This window comes from Dermacentor andersoni, chromosome 8 (genome assembly GCF_023375885.2).
Source record: "Dermacentor andersoni chromosome 8, qqDerAnde1_hic_scaffold, whole genome shotgun sequence".
Lineage (NCBI taxonomy): Eukaryota > Metazoa > Arthropoda > Arachnida > Ixodida > Ixodidae > Dermacentor > Dermacentor andersoni.
This window is the reverse complement of record NC_092821.1, coordinates 118788799-118811695: the sequence shown is the minus strand read 5'-3', so window position 1 is coordinate 118811695 and position 22897 is coordinate 118788799. Positions and strand designations below refer to the sequence as shown.

Here is a 22897-nt window from a genome sequence, read left to right as displayed (position 1 = left end):
ATCGCTGTCAACCTGGCGTCGTCATGCTGATGTCGTCGAACACATACTTACGCTCGCGTCACACGCAAACTAGTCGATTTACACAACGACAATGGTGCAACTGGTACCCATTTGAGGAATCCCAGTCAATGCTGCAAAGCCAGGTAGCGACAAAATGCTTTGCATAACATTGATTCCCACAGTGGGTGAGGTCAATTGTTTTTCGTAGATTGTTCCCCAGTTTTGTGTCGAAGTTTGCGCCGTCCTAGGCGCTGGCTTCCTCCATTACCCCGTGTGGTTTCAACAAAGCCAGGCGATTTCGTCCATGTGCCCCATAGATTGTTTCCTATCAACGCCACATGATGGCGTTAGCCTCGTCGCACCTCCGCGCAAAACGGGTTCAAAGAATCGGTAGAAAAAGAATCAGGGAAGAGATTAATAGCACCCGATTCGGTAGAGACATAGGTGACGGTACAAAGTTGATACAGAGGTTTTAAGGAAGAGAAAGAATGACCTGGGCAAAATGTTAGACTGAAAATCATGTATCACAAACCAGACGAGTTTAAGCAGGCTAGGTGAATATTTTTCACCTCCCCGTTTCAAAGACGATGCCAATAAACCATCATCATCCACATCATCACTAAGCTCCTTAGATCAACTTTCAAGGTCACTCGTTTCCCTCTTTCCTGCTCTCCGCCTCCCCTAGCCCTTCTACGTGGAGCTCATAAAATATTCCAAACCTATCAAATACGCGGGCAAAAAATGTAGCGTCTCATTTGTGTCGTAAACTACACTTTCCATTCTCGTTCTGAACATGCTTTCCATGCAGTCAATATTTCTTTGCGTGCGCATTGACGTAAACCGTGCTCCGCCAAAAAAAAAAAAAAAAAACATAATCTGGGCTTTACAGGAGCTAGCAGCGCGCGTAGTTGTCTTGCTTCCCTCTAGTCATGGAATCACTCCGCCGGTGACGTTCTGACGCTGAAGACTTCCGAAGTTCTAGAATAAAGGTTTCTTTTACGAGTCAGTGTATGCGCCAGTGTATGTTTAAACCGCCAGCGAACACTCGAGCACTAGAGAGGAATGTAGTAGCTTCAAGCTAAACCCTATAAAGCATCCTTTGGAGTGAAATTTCGTGAAGGAAGCAAGACGTTTGGACCCCCTGAGCGACTCGGCTAGCTCGAGATCGAGAGTGCTAACGCCTAGCCCACAATACAGCTAGCACTAAAGCACTAAACATTCGCATTACACACACGTATCCGTCTCGTTCCCATAGCGCAAAATGGTAAAATACGGCGATTATATATGCTGTGCACAAGTGCGTTTCCAACAATTTTTTTGTCGACGTGAGGTGACGTGAAGTCGATTAGACTGCTTCCATAAGTATCCCCACTGCAATTCATATGCGTGACTACATCGTATCACCTAGGGATGCTACATCGCATACCTATCCAATCCGCCCTTCTCAACCGCACACTTAAACGGTAGTAAGCAGCGATGGCCAGCACGTCATTACAGGCTCAGCGCTGCCTGGTATGGCGAGCTAAACAGGCGGCTGAGGCGACTGGTATCACGGTGTATCACTGGTGTCACTGATACTATCACTGACGTCCCCCGGTGCCTAGGAGAAGATGGGGTCTCCGGCCGACGTGCTTGTTTATTATTTTAACGTTCCCGTTTCTTCTGTCACTCTCTCTCTCCTAAATTCGTTACGTTGCTTCGGCCTGAAGCTGCCTTGGTAGTTAGCGTAGACTGTCTTCTATTCTAGTCAAATTTAGAACGCACCCTAAGTTTCTGTGCACGTGTAAAAAGAAAACATACTGAAGACCTCGCACCTTTCGTGTATTCTCCAGGAGAGACGCTGTGGGGGTGTAGGCCTCGCCCTGCGTGACGTCGGTCAGCGCCGCGAGCAGGTCTAGCGCCGTGGTCTTCCCCGAACCGCTCACGCCCAGCAGGCCGAAGCACTCCGAAGGCCTCAGCGCCAGGTTGAAGTCCGTGACCGCGCAGCAGACGTCGTATGTCTTGCTCAGGTTGCGCGCGACGAGCGCGTGGTCTTTGAAGTTGTTCTTGTCGCACAGTGCGGTCGCCAGCTTCTTCTCTTCTTCGACCTCGGGGTCAGATGGCTTTGCCATCGTGCTCCTGCCGAATCCCGTGGCTTGCGACGCTGTTAGAGGGCTTCACCACCCAAAGACAAAAAAAAAAGGCAGCTGTTAAATAACTTTCTACACAGCCGTGGCGTTACTAATGGGGCGGAGGAGGCGAGTTGTGACCACGCCGGATGCAGCCCGCTGATGGGCGCAACACGCAGTTCGCAGCCGAATGCAGCAAACGTCTGCACTCGAGACAGCTGAATGGGGCCGATGACGAGAATGGGCTGAAGCAGAAAAGGGGCGACGTAACCGCGTGCCTAGTTTAAGCTTTCAGGCGCTTACGTGGGTGGCGCGAGACGTAAGGACACCGGCGGCGCAATTATTTTTGTAGAAATTAATGCCGAATTGCCCCAAAATGTAAGAGCGTTGCCCTTTTAAGTTATTTAACATTCACTAAACAAAGAGCGCGTTAAGAAATAGGAGAGCGTGGCAACATAAAGAGAAGGGAGGAAGGGGGGGGGGGGGGGGGGCGTGACACGCCAAGTGAGCCCAGTGACGCCTCCACTACCCAGTAAAAACTTTTGCACCATTCGGCATGCCGGCTTTTCTTATGATTAACATTCTTAGCTATAAGACCGTAAAGTGGATCTGAAAATCATGGGCTGTGAAGGCACCTCCTTGGGCCTAGTCAAATATTCATCAGTAAAGCTGGGAAACATAGTATTCTAAAAGAGCCAGAGAATGAACTCGGCCGGTTACAATAATTTTTGCCACGACACAACTGCTCCAAATGCGTACAAAACATTTCACCCTCGTAACAGTTCAGTGCACGGCTACGGCATTTCACTGCTCAGCTCGAAGTCGCGGGTTCGATGCCGTGCCCTGCGGTCGCCTTTAAGTAGGGGCTGAATGCCGAAACCGCCCCTGTCTTCGGTACATGTTCAAGAAACCCATGTTGTCAAAATTATTCCGCAGTCGCCAATTACGATGTGCCTCATGACAATTATCGTGGTTTTGGCGCGTACAACTTCAGAATTTAATTTCAAGTTTGAAACGAAAACAGATGAAAATCCGTGGGATCCAACTGACGTACAGGCGCTGTTTGGGCGTGAAACTTAAAACAATGTATGTAAAGGTACAACAACGTATAAACTCAACGCACAGAAAGGAAAATATTAGGTGGAGCTAGACTGAAAGATTACACTTTAACAAGGCATTCGTCATTCTTAACGATGATAGAATTTTTTAAGTGATGTGAAAAAAAAAATTTTAAATCGAAGTGGCACCACGTGTTGTGGAATATGGTACCTTTCATGCGTGGCGAGGGCACTTCTCATTCACACAGAGAGGCTGCTATGTCCCGCTACTGCGAGCAAGCTGCATCAATTTCTCTGTGTACAACCGCCAAGGTGGACACCTTCCTGGCCCGATGCAGCCGCGGAGGCTCAAAGAGGTAAATATACAGTTTATAAAAGACATAACACGGGTAATACGGGGAAGTCACGTCAACTCCTCTACTTGGCACAGGCGTTCGAATTGAGGACAAGTAGCACCACCTTCGGCACTAATAATCCTACGCAAGAAAGTTGTGCATCGGCACACAGTAAATGACCATAGATTCCTGGACGAATACTCGTTGATCTAGCTCGACGGTACGATTTCCTTTAGTGTACCCTTTAATGTGCGTGTGAAGGCGCCACCTTTAATCACACTCGGGATGAGACTTTGCCGTACCGTCCATGCTTCTTTCCAAAGATCGCCTCGCTCCAGCTGAAGCAACCCGATGTTTTGAAGCTCATAAGACCGAGACAGATGAGGCCTTGAACAGCCAAGAACAGCAGATTCAATGGGACGCCGTTCGGGACGAAGTCGCCCGACGCCGCGTCGTGGCACCGCAAAAGGCTCCCCAGGGTAGAGTCGGACTCCTCTTCATTCATTGCTAGGGCTGCGGCATTTGTGATTGAATGTTAGGAACAGCTTTGTTAGGCCATTTGTATTCCTGGTTATCGTCAGCCTATTTACGTGCGCCGAAGCACAAGAGCATCTCAAATCGATCATCGATTATCCCTGTCTTGTGCCAACTGTCCCCCGAAGAAACAGAAAAGATCGCCACCCATATCTCCAAGGTGCAAGAAGACATAGCCCAAGTAATATGCGCTTCAGGGGTATTTACGGTGAAAGTAACAACCCTGATGTCCGCACAGTATATTCAAGGAGGACTGCCATCCCTAGAGATACTAAGGTATCTCTGTATGGACTAACGCCGTCTGCGCATAAGTGCGAGGTACGCTTAGAGACACTGGCCCCTGTGACGTCCTTTTTCATCGTTCCCATGTTGAGTAGCACGCTTTACACGCGGCCATGAAAGCTACGAAGGCTTCAGTAAAGAGTCCCTTCTCTCTCCTATCATATGCCTGCGAATTCTCACTTATTTCTCTGCCGTCTTGCAATGCGCTTTCATTCATTTGGCATCTATTCTGTAACTATAATAGACTACCTGTTACCTGCCCTACTTACATTACGGTTACATACGCTCTAGTTGCCGGAAGCGTGAGAGCACTCAGGGATCTTTTAATATCATCGCGTTCCACTCCCAAAGGCAAAGCTTAGGCGTCCTACGAATTTTTTTTTTCAAGGCTGCGCTTCTCAGCAGACGATACAAGTTATCCAAAACGTGGGAGCAATTTGATCAAGTAATACATTCGTTCCAGCAAGCGAGTCAGGCATCCTTTTTAGTTATATTTTTCGTGCCTCTGGAAACCAACACCGCTAAAAAAACATGCAAAGAACACAAGGTACAGTCGAGTGCAGAAGTTCAGACACCACGACACCAGCAAAGAGGTTTTGCTTCTAGCACAGCCATGCAACGTGAAATTGCACTAATGCATGACGCTTGTCAAGCAGGCGCACGTAGGCAGTACCACTTGATTTCAGCTTTTACGCCTCGGCTGCGAAGAAAGAAAATAAACTAGCGCCACCTCTGGTCCTTAATCTTTTGCACTCGACTGTACGTGGTCTTTATTCACGTCTCTATCTCGCGTCGTTGATGTCTTGCCGTGTGACTCACCTACTCCTTTTCATCTCACCTACTTCATCTCACCTTTTGACTCACCTACTCACCTACTCCTATCGAGCCTTTTCATTCTACGCGGCCCGGGGTTGCGTATTTCCAATTGCTAGTAGGTACAAGGGGGTGTGGCACTTGCGGAGACGATGAACGTTTGCATGCATGCGCGAGTAAGAGCGGGTGCGAGAGAGGAAATGTGGGGACTTTTGCTCCTTGAATATTCGACTCTGCCTAGGCACTACGGAGGAATTTCTTAGCGCGTGTTGTATGCGCTTGTCCCTAGGCGCGCCGGCAGAATTCGCGGGGCGCGGTAGTGCTGAACCTAGCATCGCAATTTGGCGGCTAGACACAAGTATATTTATTCAATTGTGTTGTTTCCGAATTAAAACAACGTGTCACTATTGCGCATTATTGGCGGCGCCTCCAGGTCACCAAAGCTGCAACGGGGACACAACCTGCTTCCAGCTTTGATCACCCCGCTACCGCTTAGGTGCCCCGGAGATCCTGCGCCGCCTGCTTTAATATAACCTCAGGTGCTCTCTTGAGGCCTCCGTTAGCCGGTTACATGTGCCCTCCTGGATCTGCAATCCAGGAGGGCACAAATGCAATCTATCGTCGCGACTAACAAAGTGACTCGGGACTTATGCAACACCAGTCAGAACCTTGCCCCTTCAGAGACAGTGATCACCAAATGGGCGTCCGTGCCCACTGCCTCACCGCGCGGGCAGTCAGCGGCGGAGCGTAAACAAACCCGAACCCCCTCCGCCATGCCAGCACACCTAGGGACAAACGCACGCTACTCGCACAAAGCAACTTCTCCACCGTAGTGCCTAGGCAGAGTCACATATTCAAGGAGCAAAGGCCCCAGATTTTCTTTCTCGCACCCGCTATTACTCGCGCCTGAGCAGAAACGTCGAGTGCCGCCAAAAGCGCCACGCCCCGCTGTACGGACTAGGAATTGTAAAAACGCGTCCAGGTTTGAAATATGCTAGGGAGCATCACCTCCTTTCCCAGTCGCGAAGATGGAGCGCCAATTGAAGGACGCTCGGGGGGCGGGCGCGGCCACCGGACGAACCGCCCGCGACGGCACGGCCCTATGCTGGTCGCACAGCTTTACAACGGTGTCAGCGTAAGAGATCTTCATGAAGCAGGACAGCAGTGCCCACGGTGGGAAAAGGGCTGACACGTAATCGAACCCAGGCAGGCCAAGGAAAGCGGAAAGAGTGTAGAGCCAGAAGAATACAAAACCTGCAAGCAAACGTGCACATTTATTATAGTAGTGTCTTTTTTAGTGTTTATACATTTAGCGCGTTTTTTTTTCTTAATTGATTAGCGCTAGGAGCGTCAAAGCAGGCAAGAAAGACTGTGTGAAATCGGATACGTGTGAGAAGTTGAGAGGGGACGGGAGAGCTTATAAGAGAATTTATGTGCGTATGCGCATAAATACGGCGTGTCCCCGCTAACTTTTGCGGAGCTGCTCAACGAAGATGAAGATTGAAAAAAAAAAGCACCCTGCATGACACAATCATACGGCTTTCGGTGTTCGGGCGGCGTAGTTCTGATGATCGAACACCGTAGATCTTATAGTTCTGTTTTGCTCAATGTATTTTAAATCTTCATTTTTCGTTGAACAGCTTGGCTAATGTTAGCTAGGAGACCTCTTTCGTTGTGTGTGTGTATATAGTGTAATGATACTATAGTTCACTATATATACACTCTACGTTTTATGTATTCCCTGAAGAAGGCCGGACCCCAGCGGAGAGCAATCCACGTTGGGAAGCGCTTTACATTTGACATGCGTACACTGGATGATTCGTCAGGGCTCCAAGCTCCTTATAGCAAAAATATGTCCGCTGTCATAGTTGTCACTTTTTCCTTGTTTCCTTTTTTAGCCAGGCATCGTCTCTTTGTAAACAGCGCTTCGGTTGTATTTCTTGCTCCACGAACCTGTTCCAACAACCATACCGTGGTTGGTTTCCTTCTTTGTTTCATTCCTTCTTTCTTTCTTTTGCCATGTACGCATTTAAGCACGACGCCTTACCATTTCATGTATTCGCTGAAGAAAGGCGGACCCCAGGGTAAACATCGGAAATAAAGTACTCGTTTTTCCGCACCGGCGTCTTCAAACTACAAGTGCCTCTTGAACTAGCAGATCCTGGTAGCCTCTGTTGGTCACCGTCAGTTGCGGCATATATATATATATATATATATATATATATATATGAAAGCAAGAAAGCATTGAAAGCATCAGCCAGATCCGCCCCATGCAAATCATTACCTTTAATGGTAAGCTTCAATGGCAAGTTAACGTATATATATATATATATATATATATATATATATATATATATATATATATATATATATATATATATATATATATATATATATATATACCAAGGAATTGACAGTGCGTTGCTCTAGACCGCCGTAAATTGCACTTCGCTTTTCGAAAATGCATTACATGCGTCGAGAGAGATCTTGAACACTTTGCAATGCAGTGGGTTGGGGTTCAAATCATGGATCCGGGACGTCAGCGAAGTGCTATATAATGCCAATGCATTTCTATGGTGTTTAATGTTAACTTGCCATTGAAGCTTACCATTAAAGGTAATGATTTGCATGGGGCGGATCTGGCTGATGCTTTCAATGCTTTCTTTACAAACGTGAGTACATAGGGTAGTTCTCCAGATGCATGTCAATATGTGAACATGAGGAATGATAAGTCTTTATTTCTGCAGCCAGTCACAGTACACGAAGTGATTTCAATAATCACAAATTTAAGAAACAGCAGCAGTAGAGATATCGACGAAATTGAAATAAAACCTGTGAAATATGTCGTAGACGTAATTGCCCCAGTTCTTGGGAATATACTTAATACCTGTCTGACTACATCAAGATTTTCAATAAAAATGCAAATTGCCAAAGTAGTAGTGCTCTTTAAAAAGGGGAATCGAAATGACTTGGGTAATTACCGACCGATATCTGTCTTGCCAATTTTTTCAAAGACTCTCGATAAAATAATTCACTGTAGAGTCTTGAACTTCGTTGAAAGCTCTAATGTATTAACACCTCACCAATTTGGGTTCCGGAAGAACATGCTAACAGAACTAGCCTTGCTTCACCAAAAGGAATATATTTTAACAAAATTGGAAAGCAAGAAAATAGTGATTGGCTTATTTGTCGACTTCTCCAAGGCATAATTCTTTAAGACTTGGTGAATTATGAAGTTTTGCTGGATAAGTTGTATATTTATGGTATACGTGGGTGTGGGTTACATTTACTGCGGTCATATTTGTCCCATCGGCGACAAGTTGTCCAAATCAATAACTCACGATCACAAGTTCTTCCCCTGCATTGTGGTCTCCCACAAGGCAGCATATTGGGGCCCTCGCTATTTAACCTATATATAAATGATATTGTTAATATTAATCAGAATGCAAAATTTATTATATATGCAGATGACACTACCATATTTCTTTCTGGTGGTAACGTCGACCACCTTATCTCTAATTGTAATGATACTATAGTTCAGCTACAACATTGGTCCTCCTATAACTCTATGAAGATTAAGGAAAATAAAACAAAAGCAGTGATCTTTCAGGCCAAGGACAAGCCAGTCCCTCCTCATGCCGATATTATTTTAAACTCTCATCCTGTAGATATTGTTGACCATTTAAATGCCTCGGTGTGACATTTACTGCACCCATGTCCTGGGAATCCGATGTGGATTCACTATAGTAACAAACCGTGCTTGAATAACTGAAATAATTGGTCGTCTCAGATACATTCTTTCTGCAAAACTTAAAATACTTATTTATAATTCTCTTTTCTATGCACATGTTAACTACTGCCAACTTGTCTGGGGTACAACTACATTTTCGAACCTACAAAAAATTTACGTTATGCAGGAACGATACCTACGCCACGAGTACAATGCTTATTTTAATGTAACAACTGCAGATTTTTTCCATAGAGCGCATGTTATCACGGCTTATAAATTGTACCTCTGCCGTTTAAGTGCTAGATTTAAGTATGAAGTGAGATATAACGTACCTAACCTATGTAAACTGGCACAATTAGAAAAACATGAGCACTATTATGGTACCAGACATGGACAATATTGGAACGTTATTGCACCGCGCTTGCCCTCTGGCATGGAACATCTACGTTATTCTTTGCCATCACTGTTAAACTATTATAAATCTACTAATTTTGACTTATTTATTTGTTCCACTGCTAAACTTAGATCTGTGTTTGCAGAAGAAGAAAGCTGATTTACTTATCCTGGCAGTTATTTATTTATTTATTTGTTTGTTTCAATGTTTTCGAATCATTGTGTTTTACTTTTGTTCTGCACTGATCAAGTGTTTACATTTGTTTATTGACTGTTTTTCATTGCTGATGCCCAAACGCCGCTCGTTACGTAGGGCTGCGGACTCGTCAAGCCGCCTACTGGCAGCTTTTCTTCCGTTGTCCTCCATCTGTAATGCACATGGTGGAAATAAACATTTGATTTGATTTGAATTTTGATTTCTTTCTTCTTTAAACCAAACAGATTTTTGAAAAAGCGGTGGTGGCAGATATCGTAACTCTAAACTCTTGTTGAGTTGGACCCCCCAAATACGCGGGCATTACTTGCACGAGAAATAAAGCATAACCAACCAATTAACAAAAGGTAACATATCCTATTTTTAATTTATTATGGTAGGGCACATACTGACGCGTCAATTTGTTTATCCAATTCGGGTGACAGCTTTTCAGCGTTTAACGAATGTTATCGCTTAGCGCGGGACGCGTCCGCATGTATCGAGAGTATTTCGAATGTCGTCGATGGTTCTATCTGCTGTCTGTTGTCACCAAAGGTTCTGGAAGCTGGCTGCATGTGCGACGTTAACTTTCTGGATGACACGCAGGTAGCACCGACTACTCTGGAACCTTCGATGACTCATGTATAATAGCCGATGCGCTTGACCGGCAGATCAGATTTGGACGATCGCCGACTGTGTTTGTCGCTATCGCTGTGCTTTGAGCGTATCCTATTTTTGTGCGAACAGGCTGGCCCAGTAAATGTTAGTTTCGTCATTCGCAGTATTGCTACTGCGTTCTTTACCATCGCTACTACGCGACATGTTGTAATTTACGAAAGTTAGCCGGTGAGTTCGATAGGTGTATCCATTTGGAAAAACATTTTCAGGATGGCACGAGTTTCGGGATATTCATTTCCAAAGTGTGCGACGATATACATGGCCGTACCAGTTACTTTTCTGTTTTATACACAAAACAGCCGTCCGCTCAAAAAAAAAAAAAAAAAAACTGTAACAATGGTCTATTTTTACGGCAAGTTTCACGGCGTATATCTGAAAGCCCATGCGATCCATATAACTTTTTCCTAGTGGCTATTCCTTGCAAACCAACCTCCTACAATCAGTTATTGCAATACGTACTGTAATTTAATTAAATGGGTAATGCGCGAGTTTTCGTTTATTAGTCGATTATGCATCTTGATTGCTAGTGCGCGTAAACCCGCCGCTTCGTGTGATCGACGTCGAGGACTCCAATTACGCTGTTTGAGATAGACGATTTTTTAAAAATATCTGTACGGTAAAAAAAAAAAACACCCCGAATAGAAAAACATACACACAGCATGAGAGATTGAGCATGTTTGAAAAGCAGCAGTTGCGAGCAGGACGATAAAAAAAAAAGGAAGACAAAAGATGGACATGCCTGTCCTTTGCTTTAATTTCCTCTAATCCCGTCCGTTTGCGCAGTTCTTTACAAGATATCGAATCGATTCGCCACCCGAAGGAAAACCTTGTAGAATCTGCATGTATCCTTTCGGGATTCCAAGTGAAATTAAAAAAAAAAAAGCAATTACCGAGTTGTTAGTGCCAAACCCATCATCTCGTAATGTGTCGCGCTCTAATGTGAGACTGCGAATCGATTCGGACCTCTCGGACAACGCTATAGGCGCTAAGTATGTGCATGTACTTACTGGTTGCCGGAGACAGCAAGTACGAAAAGCAGTCGTTGCACACGATGGCATCCTCACTGTTTGACCTAAAGACCAACCCGCAGCGAAGCATTCCTGTACGTGGCTATGAACATTGGAGGCTTCTGCATCGCCTATCAGACGTCCGTTAGGGACGGATGAAAAACTCAAACCCGAAAAGTCGTGGACTATGACGTTGCAAAGCAAACGCGCGGGTGGTGCCATCTAGCGATATACAAGAGAGGCTTCCGCATTGCCTGGTTGACGCCACGTGGTTGCTGCCAAGGAAGGAAGAATGAAAGCGTTGATTGCACACGGTGGCATTTCTCCCGGGACTTCATTGGCGGAGCAAAAACTTCGGCAAATGGGTAAGGGTGGCCAAACATGGCTGTGGAGCTGGGCTGCTTCTGCATTGCCTTGCCGAGGTGGCGTCGACTAGCGTTGGAAATAAAACAGATGCGTCATTGCGGTCGAAGAGGAACTTTAGAGAACTTGTCCGTGTGGCATCCACAAGTTAGCTGCTTTCGCCGGTAATGATGCTGTGTTGTGTTTCTGTGAGGGCCATTATTATTACGGAAACTTTATATGGCTTACGAGGCGGAAAATCCAGCGTTGTCGGCATGAACACAATAGCGTAAAAAGGGTACGAACCCTTGACCCTTGGTGGCAGCAGAACCCACACCTTTGGCGTTAAGCTACGAATCTTCGACATTTGGTGGGAGTCGGACTCCTGACATTTGGTGTTAAGGTGACGTTAGATAAAGTACAGTAAAGAAAGTAAAATTACGGCACTCTAATCTCCAACAGTTGGTGGGAGTCGAACCCACGAGCTTTGCTGTCAAGGCGAAATTAATACATAGTTATGTACCTCGAACCCACGGCCTTTGGTGCGAGTCGAACCCACGATTTTGCGTTGCACGCCACTTCTGATCAACACCGTCGGTCACGTGACGTAGCAGCGCTTCTCCTGACGTGGCTGCTCGAGTCACGTGGCTCCACCAGTGGCGCCATCGGATGTCACCGCGCTTCCGCTGACGTGGTCGCAATGTTTTCGCATCCTTACTAAGTGTCCCTCGAATTCTTGTGCCGCAGGACGGCTATCAGATGCGTCCGCCATCCAAATATGTTGCATATCTATTAATGTGACACACCGTTTCGTCTTACCGGCTCACCTAATAAACGGAAAACACGAGCAGCTGGAGATCATGCAGGCCAGCTCGGTATTGGAAGATCAGCGAAAGCTTATCACCAAAGCCGAAAGTGCTGCCATCACTGCTGGGACCCTGGACTGAAGGTACCGCCACGGGGGTCCACTACTCTCCATGACGAGTGAAAAAGTTTTTCTCTCTCTCTCGCTTACACCGCTCTCTGCAGTGCATGACATACGCATGTTTTTAAAAGACAACGCCCATTACTGTAGTGAGTAATGCGGGAGATTTCAACGCGGGCGTATCAAAGCCAAAAAAAGATGATTGCCGCACCACTTCAATAAATTGTTCGGGCTAAAACCTTCCACTGACGACTATGTGCCTACCACAACACAAGGAGGACTCATTGGTTATGTCCACGTGCGTGATATCCATTACGTCAAAACACTAAGTTCCGTGTCGTACATGGGCACCCATAGAACCGTACTCAATATACTAGGACCAAATACGTACAAGAGGAAACACCAGGAAGAAGCACAAGACGCACACATGAGCGAAAAAGAAGGCTACGTATATGAAATGTGGTATGTGAAATACAAAACAACGTGAGTGAGTATATGTAAATACATTGTCTTTAATTCCGTATGCATACTCAGCCATTACTCTTTCGAGAACAGCAGCAGAAGTAAGCTGAAGCAGAATGTAACGGTGCACACATCGCGCATAATTGCCGTTCAGGGAGCTTCAGCGATTTTTTTTATATCGAACGCACGAAACTTACCAACCGATACTGATCTCTGATCTACAATAACCTCCTCATAACAAATGGTACATTTGATACAGAACGCGGGGCGTCTGCTGCCAACGTGATAAGGCAGCTGGCAGCGGCTTTGTATGAAGGAAATTTATCGGAAACATCTTTGAAAGTAGCGTTAAGATATATTTTCATTGATATTTCGTTTTTTTTTTCTAACGGTGCGTCTGCTCTAACGATACTGTGTAGATATTGAGGCAAGTGGGCTGTGAGTGGGCGACAAAATCTCGAGCATGAATAAATCTCTTGTTACTGACTATGGGAACGAGCTTAAAGGAAAGACAACAAGTGATTGGCTACAAAGCGCAGCATTTCTCGCTGCTTGTGTATTTTCTCCGTTGGGCAGAAACCCCGTATATAAAGAAACAGACCAAAAATGTCGCAATGCTTTGTCATAGACGAATTCGGGTTTTAACAATGTGCGAACTTGGACAAGTTGTTAATTTGTAGTAAACTTTGAAGAACGCATTATGCACAACATGTACATGGAAACATGCGCAACAAAACCAGCTAAGATTTCCTCTGACTGCGTATACCGAATGAATAACTCACGGGCTATTTTTAACTGCAGATGAACCTGTTCATTATAGCTGCGTTCGAGAAAACACTAAAGTGCAGTGATCTGGTTTCTTTTCCTCATGTTCGGAGAGCGTCTTACCAGGCAAATAAATCCAAAGGAACGCGCTGTACATAGCTCCCAATTCTGTCAGCGCCCGCTCCGAGATCAGGTACACCGTACCTATCATCGCGGGAGCAGACAGCACGAACGTGGCAAAGATGAGAACTGCAAAAGGCGAAAACAGGCAAAACACAGCGAAGTTAGAAATCACAGGCGTAAAACGGTAGGGTAAAGTACGCAACACCAGCCTCCGGCCCTCAATCACCGAGATAAGCCTTCAGAGGAAGCTGTACTTGATGAAACGTTAATAAAAAAAAAAAGGAAACCTCAAATTCGTTTTCATCGGTAGCCAATCTTAATAAACACTATATATTTGAAGGAAGAAAGAGCAAATATTTATTTACGTCTCTCGTAAAAAAACTGTTCAACAATTCAGAATGTTCAAAATTGAAGCGCCAAATATACAAAACACATGAGTAAAATAAGAAGAGCGCAATTAAGTAAAGTGGTTATGCCGACTAGATAAACTTGCAAGAATAAACTTACAAGTCCGGAAATAGCCACGAGGTTCCCAGGAAACTCCCGAGAAACTGCGGGTCGGCTTGCGGCAATACGGGTGCATGAGCGAGGACGGCAGGACTTAGAAACTCTTCACCAGCGTGAAACCCGTTTGCAAGCCCATCGCAGTGTCTTGCGCGAAGCACAGAAGTGCGTGACCCAACAGAATGCCCGGCCTCACACGGGCGCCACCAAAATCTTGACGGATTTCCTCGATAGCCTGTTTGGGTCGCGTGCTTTGTGCGTGATCCTTTGGGTATGTGCGCACAAACATTTTACACGATATGCACAAAAAAATGAACGGCGCCCACACGCCTACGTGTTACCCGCATACGCGAAGTGCAACGTCACTAATTTTTTGTGACGTACCAAGTCTTTTTCTAGAAAGAAAGAGTGGCTTTTTAAAGTAAGATAGCTGTTTTCGGTTCCTTCGCCAGTTTTGGTAGGGGGAACATTCTCACTGGCGATAGGAAGCCTCCAATGGAAAGTGAATGTCCTCTCACGAGAGACAGTTGTCGGCTGCGTTTCTCGCTTAACGCTATTGTTGCTCTTTGAGACGCACATGCTGTATCGGAAAATTACGGTACCACCCAAATGCTAAATCACGGTGGAAGTTACAACATGGTTTAGATGCTGTGGTGCTAGACTTCTGCAGAAGCATCGTCCCACAGCTGCTGTCGTGCAGGAATTGTGGCCCATGATTGCATAATTAACGGTATAAGGTACAGCGTGGTTTGTATGCTGTGTAGGAGCACTTGTGAAGCAGCATTCCTGCGTGTGCTGTAGTGCGAGAGAATTGTGCCACCTCAATGTGTACATTATGCTGTACGGTACGTAGTTTAAATGCTCTGGTTGAGCGTTTGTGCAGCAGCAACCTGCCCACGTACCCTTTTGCAAAGAAATCGTGGCGCCTGAATGTATAAATCATGGTGTAATGTCACAACGTGCTTTATATGCTGTGGTAGGACGCATGTGAAGGAGCATAGCCCGCACATGCTGCGCACGAGAAAATATTGGCATTTGAATGTACAAATCGGGGAGCAAGGAACAACGTGGTTTATAGGCTGTGGTGGAGCACTTGTGAAGGAGCACACCTCGCACATGCTGTGCACGAGAGAATTGTTGCATCTGAATGTATAAATTATGGTGTAAGGTACAACGTGGTTTATACGTTGTGGTAGAGCACCTGTGCAGCCGGAACCCGCGCACGTACTGTCGTTCCAAAAAATTGTGGCGACTCTATGTATAAACCAAGGTGTGAGCTCACCACGTGGTTTATATGCTGTGGTGGAGCACTTGTGCAGGAGCAACCTGCGCACGTACTGTCATGCAAAAAATTGTGGCGCCTGAATCTATAAATCATGGTGTGAGCATACAACATTGTTTATATGCTGTGGTGGCGTGCTTGTGAAGGAGCATACTCTGCACATGCTGTGCACGGGAGCATTGTGGCACCTGAATGTATAAATTATGGTGCGTGCTCACAACGCGGTTTATATGCGGCGGTGGAGCGCTTGTGAAGGAACATACCGTGCACATGCGGTGCACGAGAGAATATTGGCGCTTGAATGCATGTACAAGTGTAAATACCGAACCGGCCGCGCCTCTCTATTAATGGTCGAATTAAACGCTGGGGAAGGGGTTTGCGTTTGAGTTTCCACGTAACAGAGTTATTTTTCTGATATGTTAATATTACAATCCGACGCTCTCACGTCTGTAAGTTGTGTTTAAGTCGCACTTAAAAAATTTTCTGACACATTTCACTTCGAGGAATTCAATTAGTTCAGCAACACCTCCGCGCCAGGTGGAGTGCCTGCGTGGTTGTGGTTCAGATTGATTTTTCGCAAAACAGCGTCCGACACCGACACTGAATGTTTTTTTTTGCGACACAGGACCCTTGACTCTATCGCGTCAAAATTACGATTTGATGTACCAAACTTTCCCTAGCTTTCCTCCCTGTAAAGATGTGCACGCCTTGATAAGTGCATCTGTCCTTTAATAAAGCTTTGTGAAAGTGTTTGGCTATTCCCCTACGTCAACAATCCGAGCCGATCCGTTCAGCACATTTTCTTTTTGTATTGCTGAAGCATAGGTTTGTTGATGACGCTCTTGTTGTTGTTCTTGTTTAGCATCCATTCAAAGTGACAACAGCGAGTGAACTCACTGCAAGTGTCCGTCTGGATTCCACCGAGGACGTAGGAGATCAGGCACCACGGACCGACGAAGGCAACATGGAGAAGAAAGTCGAAAGCAAAGTGCGACAGCACGTAAAAGCTGCCCGTCAAACCGGTCATGAGCTGAACGTCGCGAGCACCTCCCAACCTCTCGGCGGCTGGAAACGCGGCGAACGCCGAGAAGGCCAGGGCGTACGAGAAGCCGTCGATCATCCAAGCTGCCAGAGTACTCAACAGCGTCGTGTCAGGCAACTTCAGCTGAGCAACCTGGGCAGCGATGCGGGCCGTCGGTTGACGCGTCAGCAAGCGCAGCATCGCCGTGTCCGCGAGGTTCAGAAGCACTGGCAAGGTGGCCCAGTTCCTCGTGTCGACCATGAAACGGATTCTGCGAGTGTTATGAAAATAAACGTGCATAGAAACCGTATAAACGCGACAAATGAAGTCTAAATAGCGAGAGCTTCGAGGTAGCATCTGGTGATGCGCTGCTGGGACACTTATTGGTCAATGCTGTGTGAATTGTGGGTGATGCGACGTACGGGTCCGTGGGATCGAACCTCGGACATTCAGGCTCACCGTCCACGAGGCGAGACAGAAGCTGATGTGTGTTCTCTACACTTACGGTAGCACGACGGAGTAAGATATACAGAAGCGCCGACTATCCTATATTGCAATGCATATGGCATGGCCAAACAATGTCCTGGCGATAAATGGGGCCCAGTCTATTTCTGCGCTCTCCGCCTCCACTTACGTCCTCACATGTTGGTGGCTTTCAATGGCACTCTCATCCTCTTTTTTTCTTTAGCTGAATGCACAAGATGTGCGCGTCCAGCGACGGTCGCCTCTAGCAATCAATGTGCCGGGAGTTCTTCCAGCTGTAACAACATTATGTGGCTTCAGGGCGCGTTTCGGCGTTGTGGCCGTTTGAAAAGGAATAATGTCGCCTGTTATTAGATTGATACGGAATTTGTTAAAGATGAAATCTGCCCACTTTAAGAGTGTAAGATCCTTGCGCCGCCAAAGACCCCTATCGCTGTTCTTGCAGAAGGAATCAAGACGAATATAAAGCACCGTCTAAGTGGAGCGACAGCGGTACATTAGCTTGTCATGGTGCTTGCGGGAACTAAGCTGAGGTGGTATAACAAAATACCTCTGCGTTCTGATCGAGCTGTTCCATTCCCATCACGGTGCTCTGACTGAATGGTTTGAGCATGGGAATGTTATGCCGGTTGACCTAGGTTTGACGCCACCGTCGGGCCCGCCGTTCTACTGTTGAGTTATTCGACATGACAGGAGCAGTAGAAACCACGATCAGGAAAGTTCAAGAGGGCGAGACGAATGGTTCAATATGTCAGACCAAAATACATCCATATTTTCCGGTATGGCTAACATGTTCGCGTACGCTGCGCCGGCTCTACAGACAACACTGTCCGGCTGCGTGTTGTGCCGGCTTTGCGATTCCGTTGCTTCGGCATTGGGACGCAGGCTACTTTTCTGCACGTCCTTAGTCATGAATGAAAGAAATGTTATGCTAGGTAGCCTACATGCAAGCTCCGTAGCACGTAGGCTCCCTAGAATATGCGACAGCATAGCGCTACGCGATTGAAGCCACACGTTATCGGCCCAACACGTGATCGTCACTTCCTATAGCGCGCGGTAGGCTTTAGTTGCTCCCCTTCTGCAAGCATAACTACGGCAGGACTGCCCATTAAAAAGTAGCGTTGGTCCAACATTCCCGCTCAATATTCTTAGTAATGTGATGAGGAGGGAAGATAACCGATGGTCATTAAGAGTTACGGACTGGATTCCAAGGGAAGCGAAGCGTAGCAGGGGGCGGCAGAAAGTTAGGTGGGCGGATGAGATTAAGAAGTTTGCAGGGACGACATGGCCACAATTAGTACATGACCGGGGTTGTTGGAGAAATATGGGAGAGGCCTTTGCCCTGCAGTGGGCGTAACCAGGCTGATGATGATGATGATGATGATGATGATGATGATCCCTAGTCCCAGAAGTAACGTGCGCGGCCGATACCGTGAGGGAAAAGTGCGAAGAGAACGGCTCCGCGGAGAGTTTACTTGCAAAGGCTGGCCGCCTTGTTTTAGAGCTCTCTCCTATATTACTTTCTTACTTCGTGTTAGCACACGGACGGCGGCGACCGGCTGCGCATTCCGATGGTCTGCATCATGAGGCCGCTTCGGTGCGTCGCTTGATGTTCTATAATGACGCTCCATACCGACCACAAATGAGCGCGGTTCTACAACTTTCACGTACACTTTTGCTGTAAAGCGTGGAACACACAATGTATAGATGATCTGACTGCGCTCGCTTCGTTCCCGTCATGCTGCGCCCTCTAAACCCTCCACGACATCAACAACCAGCATGCCGACCCGCCTCTATGGATGATCTCACCGGTCTGGTTCTAGGACAATAATCATCGGGTAGGTATGCACGTAGGTCGCCAAGTCGTCCATGACTAGGTCGTTCACGTCCGGCACCAGGCGGACGTTGCAACCTTCGGCTTCTATGAGAACCTGCAGCGCCCGGCTCAAGTTGGCCATGGATTCTGATTCCTGCAGTACGACGGTATAGCCGGGAAAGTGGTACGCCAGGCGAATCTCTGTCGGCTTGGACAGGTGGTACAGCTTGGCGTCGTCTTGCGACTGATTCCGCTTCGCTGCGGCCTGTGTGAAAATGCTGCACAGTCGATCCAGGCACATCTCCCAGAGTGGCGAAGATACAGTGAAGGGATTGATGGAAATTTTTATGGCCAGGTCAGGCATCGATGATGAAGTTGCGCTCACTGAGTGTGCCTTTTTAATAAGACAGACGTTTTAGTGTCCTTACTGCACACCGTAAAGTATCCAGAACGTCTCTGCCTTTATAATTTTTTCAATTCAATTCAATTCAGTGTATATTTTTCTCTTGGACAGAGAGAGAATCATTTGGTCAATACTTAACAAGGTACCCGTACGGCTTACGTACGACCTGCAAACCATTTTTTTCTTAAGTGGCCATGAGTGATCGCATCTTCAATCCTCTAGGCCAGCTAATGAAGTAACAGAATTTTATGCATGCCGCACGAAGCATTGCAATCAGCGCTGCACAGAAGATTTCGTAGGAGCTCGCTATCTAACATCGGTTAGAGTTCCACGAAGCGTAAAAATAAATTATGTATATTTGCGTGCCAAAACCACGATCTGATTATGAGGCACGCGTAGTTGGGGACTCCCGAAATTTGAACCACCTGGGGTTCTTTAACGTGCACCTAAATCTAAGTACATGGTTGTGTTTTCGCATTGTGCCCCCATCCAAATGCCGCGGCGGTGGGCGGGATTCGAATTCGCGACCTCGTGCTTAGCAGCACAACACAATAGCCACTAAGTCCGCGAAGTGGGATCGAATGGCAGAAGGAGTCCGTATAAGGCGAGCAAATTTGTCTTCGACACAATCGTCTTTCCTTTTTTTTTTGTGACAGCGGCAGGATGCCGGAGAGGTTAACACTATGGTCTGACAACGGCAGCGATACAATAAAGACAACGGCTACAGTGTTGACATAACAGATTGTACTCAGGCGGGGAAAGAAGCCTGTGGACCTGTTCCGTTACGACATGGACCGGTCCGGAAGGCAGTACGCCACACAGGATCTGAAAGCCGTAGTTACCACCTAATAAACGTATGTGGGAAACTGGTGCAATCTGGGATTTGCACGCATCTTACCATGTGCATTGACCCACGCGAACAACACTGGCAACCACGCGAACAACAGCTGAAAGGTTCACATTAAGTAATGTGTTCCATTCATGTGTCTATGATTGAATGTAAACCAAGGTAGGAGCTGTCACTTTTCTAGGCTAATCGCTCTTACGCAGTGTCATGCATACAACAATCATCTTAAAGCACCAGTCGGCTGAATGCCAACTATGCCTCCGTCTGTGGCCAAATAGAGCAGTGTGCTATGGGGTTAGGAGAAATAGTTGAGACCTGAAATGTGGCTAGACGGGAACCTCCCTACCGCGAAGTGCCTGATATGAAGTATCGAGTGATTCGCGTTAGGATTGACAGATTCTTCACGCTAACTGCGACTGAATCCAAACTGGCACATGCCCGTCAATGAACCGATCAGCGTATGCCTATGTGCGTGGGCTTGCGGACGTTAGCGTGCTTAGCTTCTACGTGCCCGTAGCCTCTCATATACGCTAAGCTGACGCACAAAGCGAGACTGAGCCAATGCGCCGCTTGCAGGCGCCATCGACGTTCTCTGCTTTGTCGGCGCAGAAGACTTCACACGAAGCAGTCATATGGCGTGTGCCATAGCTTTAGTGAGAGCAGACTGTCCACACTCATTATCACAACGCACCATGCACGCAATCAAGCATTGTTGAAGACCCGCAGTACTGACTACTGCCAGTTCAACTATTGCCACTCCAGTTGCTATCACGCAGTTTTTTATGCACCTGTCCCACGTGCATTTTTTCGCACGAATGTGCGGCTTACACTGTCACCACAGCACCGATTTGACTCCCGCTGCGTCGGTGTATCTGCAGCCATGGTGAGCAATAGCACTACTGTTTATTTTCTGCGAATCGCGCACCAACCAAGATGCAAGGAGCAGTTGCAGTTCTCACAAGGGTACCTTGGTGGTGGCATTCGCTGGGAAGACCTCGTGTGAGTGCATGGCGGCGGAAGCGCCTTGTCGAGAACAATTCCGTATTTAATTTATGGAGGAACATTTTCCCGCCCCACCGTTGGTGTTTGTACAAGGCAAATTAGCCATCACCTGATGTATCGACAGCAGCAACAGTGGCAAAACGAATGACACGAAGATGATGCCCCAGCTCCGAGTCACGAACGTCCAACGCTTGACGAACAACGCGTAGAAGCAGCGTGCCAGCGTCCGGTCCTGCTTGGACGCCGGCCTACACAAGACGCCGACGACCTCCTCCCCTGGAGGCGGGTAGCGTGCAGCAATGTTTATTACGACAAGCGTCACAATGAGTAAATACGTGCAATACAAGCTCTGCACACGTTTTTCCGCGCAAGCCTAATGCTCTCGGTGAACAACTAACAATGACTGAGAATTTAGAACATTGTCCGTTCGACTAACCATCCAATGTCACAACAACGCGCTAGCGGATCACGTTATATTTACAAGGGTCGCTCGAATCTCAACGTACTCCAATTAGCAACGTCGAAAGGCTGCACGCTTTCATTAACAGGGGTATTTACGACGTCGAGTCGTAACATCTTTGCTACGTGATGGCGGAATTGTAATTTGAATTGCAACACTGCTATGGCGCAGCTAGAAATGTTACGATAACTTGTTACGTAGAAAAATCGTTGAAAACCTCGACATTTCAAAAATCGAGACTATCAAGTTTATAAATCTGTAAAAGAGCAAATAAAGATATCACGATTCTTTAAAGAGCACCTAAGGCTGCATCCGAAGCGGACTAAACTGATGCACTAAGCACCACCACGAAATATACCATCAATATGTGAGTACGGCTTTTGCAAAGCACTTGAGAACATTGCACCAAACTCACGCAAGCATGAAACTTATGCACCACATCTTCACGCTTTAGTCGCTGAAACGAAAGAAATGTACAAAACTACCATACCTGTTTTTCGTGCAACGTTACACATTTACATCTAGATCACATGCACCGCGCGTAAAATATTGTAACACATAATTTTGAAACAATTTGTCCAATATATTGATAGGCAGAAATCTTTTCTACACGAAGGAAGGCGGTTTTTGTAAACGCTTGTCAACTGACACCCAGCTTTTTGAAACAATCCACACCTTCGCCACTGGAATTACTTGTAGAGAAAAAATTTATATAATCGCAATAGACTTGTCAAAAGCATTTGACATGGGTTGCAATGTTAAAATTAATGAGAAGATGCGAGATCTTGGTGTTGATTTGGAGATTATCAATTGGGTTGAAGCCTATTTGTACAACAGGCACCAGTTTGTAGACATTTCTCGTGCACGTTCCCTGATGGTGACTGGGACGTTAGAATTACCACGGGGTTGGGTTTTAAGGCCAATATGTTTCTGGTATATATTAATGATATTGCAAAAGATGTTCATTCTTCTGCTCATTTGAGACTGTTTGTGGAGGACTGTGTGCTATTTACTCGCCTGAAAAGTGTCATTGACCAGCTCTTGCTAAATGCTTCCTTGAGAGGCGCTGAAGAGTGGTGTGAAAAATGGGATTTGAAAATTTATTTGGTAAAACCACATGCATGTCTACCAAATAAGAAAGAACCACTGGTGTTTACATATAAAATAAGGAATAGAGCAGTTAGGCGATCTTGTGAGCTAAAATATCTCGGTGTTACAATTGTTTCGAATTCAAACTGGAACAAGCATATTGAAAGTATTTGTGGTTCAGCTGAACGCAAGCTGGACATTTTAAAGTGAAAATTACGAGATGCCATGCCTGAAACAAAGAT

At 46.4% G+C, this 22897-nt stretch overlaps 1 protein-coding gene across 1 annotated transcript in view; it reads right to left on the bottom strand.

The window, feature by feature from the left end:
* Window positions 1-21388, bottom strand: part of LOC126529435 (phospholipid-transporting ATPase ABCA3-like) — a 30523-nt gene extending 9135 nt beyond the window's left edge. The window contains exons 1-7 of the mRNA XM_055069625.1: window positions 21216-21388; window positions 18848-19119; window positions 16432-16826; window positions 13749-13874; window positions 6139-6384; window positions 3804-4014; window positions 1815-2154 (exon numbers count right to left, since the gene is read on the bottom strand). Of these exons, the coding sequence (XP_054925600.1) occupies window positions 1815-2154; window positions 3804-4014; window positions 6139-6384; window positions 13749-13874; window positions 16432-16826; window positions 18848-18996 (1467 nt within the window). The 5' untranslated portion in view covers window positions 18997-19119; window positions 21216-21388. The remainder of the gene's footprint in view (window positions 1-1814; window positions 2155-3803; window positions 4015-6138; window positions 6385-13748; window positions 13875-16431; window positions 16827-18847; window positions 19120-21215) is intronic.
* Between the last annotated feature and the right edge of the window lie 1509 nt (window positions 21389-22897).